Source organism: Mangifera indica, chromosome 3 (assembly GCF_011075055.1).
Source record: "Mangifera indica cultivar Alphonso chromosome 3, CATAS_Mindica_2.1, whole genome shotgun sequence".
Classification (NCBI taxonomy): Eukaryota; Viridiplantae; Streptophyta; class Magnoliopsida; order Sapindales; family Anacardiaceae; genus Mangifera; species Mangifera indica.
Genome location: NC_058139.1, coordinates 11048899 through 11051842, shown reverse-complemented (window position 1 = coordinate 11051842; position 2944 = coordinate 11048899). Strand labels below are relative to the sequence as shown.

The following is a 2944-nucleotide window of genomic DNA, read 5'->3' as shown; positions in this document are numbered from 1 at the left end:
AAACAAAACCTTTGGTGTCAGGAAGTCTTTCTATCCTATTTTAATATAACCAACCACAATATCTAAATAAATTATAAAACAAAAAATATTATTTATTATTTCATTACAAAACAAAAATTTCCTTTGAGGTTTATTATTCTTAAATTCCTTAAGAGATAAGGACAGGCCCAGAGTTTAATTTCAGTGAGTCTAGTTTAACGAAGATGTATATAGGGGAGTCAAAGTTAAAAGTAATCAGGTAGAACTACATTAAGCAAAATTAATGATTTTTTTTTTAAATGGCCTGAGATATTTTCTTCGTTTTTTTTTTTTTTTAAGTTTGGTCAGTTATGGCCGGAGACACTTTTCACATCTTAAAAGAGAGTAAGAGTACTTGAGGGAGGTAACGGTGGTTCGAAGTCATGAGTTTAAGATTGCCAGATGGCAGAAGAGAAGAGACAATAAGAATAGCCTTACTACATCTCTCATACGTGTAATCCAATCACAACCTTACATCAATATTCCACTTAACAACTCCTTATCTTAAAGAGCGGATGGACGTTGCCGGAGTGTCGTCTTCCTTAGCCAAAAGGACACGTGGAAGCAATATGATGAATGTTAAAAATAATTTAAATAAATAAGAGAGAGAAAGAAAGAAGCTTATGGAAAAGACCTTAGACCTCGCACTTCTGGCGCCTTCCTATCCTCAGTTGGGACCCACCTTCTTTGCCCTTTTCTTCCTTTTTCTTTTTTTCTAATCCACTTTTTATTTCCCTTTCCTTCTCGAACTCACGATTTCTCTTTCTTCCCTCGCCTTATCATTTACTCCACCTCGAACTTTCTAGAAACAACATAACCTAACACGCACGCTCACCTCTCTTCCATCGTCTCCGAGATGAGTCAACGTCCTCTTTCAATTAATCAGGCCGTTCCGGTGTAAGGTCTTTGATTTTGAAGGTTTATGATTGAACTGAACAAAGTTCGTTCGAGTTAATGAAGGTTCTGCCTATACCAGGTACAAGAAAAAAACTATGTTACAGTTAAATTTCATTTATTTGTTTGAATGGTGTCTGATAAAAGTTTGTGATAAGTTAGATTAAGTTAATAGCAAAGTAGAGGAAATAGATTAGAGTTGCGTAATTTGGTTTGAGGGGTTGGGATCTGAAACCTAACCCGATGGCACCGGGTGAGCAAACGAGCGAATCTCCGGCTACCACAGCAGCAGACTCGCAGAGATCTCTTCCGACGCCGTTTTTGACTAAAACTTATCAACTAGTTGATGATCCATCTGTGAATGAACTCATATCGTGGAACGACGACGGTTCAACCTTCATAGTTTGGAGACCGGCTGAATTCGCCAGAGATTTGTTACCTAAATATTTTAAACACAACAATTTCTCTAGTTTCGTCCGCCAGCTCAACACTTACGTAAGTCATTAACTAATTATTAGTTATTTATATATAAGAACAAACTTATCATTCAATTGATACAGGGATTCAGGAAAGTAGTTCCAGATCGATGGGAATTTGCCAATGATTGTTTCCGACGAGGCGAGAAAAGTCTTCTGCGTGACATTCAGCGACGTAAAATCTCGCCAGTAGTCGCTGCAAGCACCGTTACTGTGGCTGCCGTTGCAGGTGCCGTTTCTCCGGCGAACTCCGGCGAGGAGCAGGTTATATCAGCGAATTCATCACCTGTGGCGGCGCCTGTTACTACTATGATTCCTACGACGAGTTGCACGACGATGCCGGAGCTTCTGGAGGAAAACGAAAGGTTAAGAAAAGAGAATATGCAGCTTAATCATGAGTTGTCTCAGTTGAGAGGATTGTGTAATAATATACTTTCGCTAATGACGAACTACGCCGCCGGTCACTTTGATACGGCTAGTTTACCGGAAGGGAAAGCGATGGAGTTGCTGGCAAGGAAGGCTGAGGACGTCGGTGCGAAAGCTGAGGAAGCGGAGGAAGTAGACTTGACGCCGAGGATATTTGGTGTCTCAATTGGAGCAAAGCGTGCAAGGAGAGAAGAAGAGGAGGAGAATAATCAGGTGCATCAACCGGAGCACGAAGGTGTATCAAATGTAAAATCAGAGCCGCTGGATGGTAAATCTGATCATCATGAGGATCCTAGGTGGCTTGAACTGGGTAGTAATTGATAGAAAATCATATGAAAGTGAAAATGGATTAAAATTGATTTGACACGTGTCGGTTAGATGGTTGAAATTTGCCAAATGTAGACGGTCACATGTTTGACACGTGAGGATTATGGTAATGTCTGGGAAAGTAGTCCTTGACTAGTTGTGTTTTGCTGGAAAAAGCATCCGGCACTTTCGATCCAAGAAGGGGCTGGACCATGGATTACAAAATGGCGGAAAAGCGGAAAAGGACCTACAACAAAAAGCCAATTTCTTCAACTTGGGTTTCGAAGATTAATTTTTACGGGTAATGAAAATTAGTTAATTAGCAGGTTTAAGCCTAACAATCGGAGCTGCAACCTGTAATTTGTTGGAATTACTAATGTATCCCTAGCCTAGCTTTGAGTTTGAGTTTGTGTTTGCAATTTCCAGTTTAATTAGATTAATAAGAAGTCAATGTTCGAGTGGATGGTGATTTGAAAATATTCTTTTCTTTTTCCTTTCATTTGGTGTTTTGTGTATAAGCCGTACTATTGCATTTCAAATAGCCTAAGATGGTAACATTGAGGATATGTTAATGGACATTCGGTATGTGTAAGATAAATTAAATGTAAAAAGAATAAATACACAAATAAAAGCATGATTTATCTTAGTAATCAAAGATCCTATACTCATGTTATTTATTGATGTTGATATTATATATCCTAAAATTTGATTGTTTCGTATAATTTTTTAGTAACAAAATTAGAAGATAAGCATAAAGATAGATTAATTTGAACATTAAGGGTGCATTTGGTTGATGGTTTTTAAGTTTACCTTGGTAATTTATC

General features: G+C 38.2%; 1 protein-coding gene across 2 annotated transcripts; it reads left to right on the top strand.

The window, feature by feature from the left end:
* The first annotated feature begins 747 nt into the window (after window positions 1-747).
* Window positions 748-2619, top strand: LOC123212072 (heat stress transcription factor B-2b). 2 transcript variants are annotated; one of them, XM_044631110.1, is made up of 3 exons: window positions 749-994; window positions 1075-1407; window positions 1473-2619. In XM_044631110.1, exons 2-3 carry the CDS (start codon window positions 1156-1158, stop codon window positions 2133-2135), a joined length of 915 nt encoding a protein of 304 aa, XP_044487045.1. In that variant the 5' UTR covers window positions 749-994; window positions 1075-1155; the 3' UTR covers window positions 2136-2619. The 2 variants fall into 2 exon arrangements, with proteins under 2 accessions (XP_044487044.1, XP_044487045.1); XM_044631109.1 differs by having other exon boundaries at window positions 748-1407.
* Window positions 2620-2944: the final 325 nt, after the last annotated feature.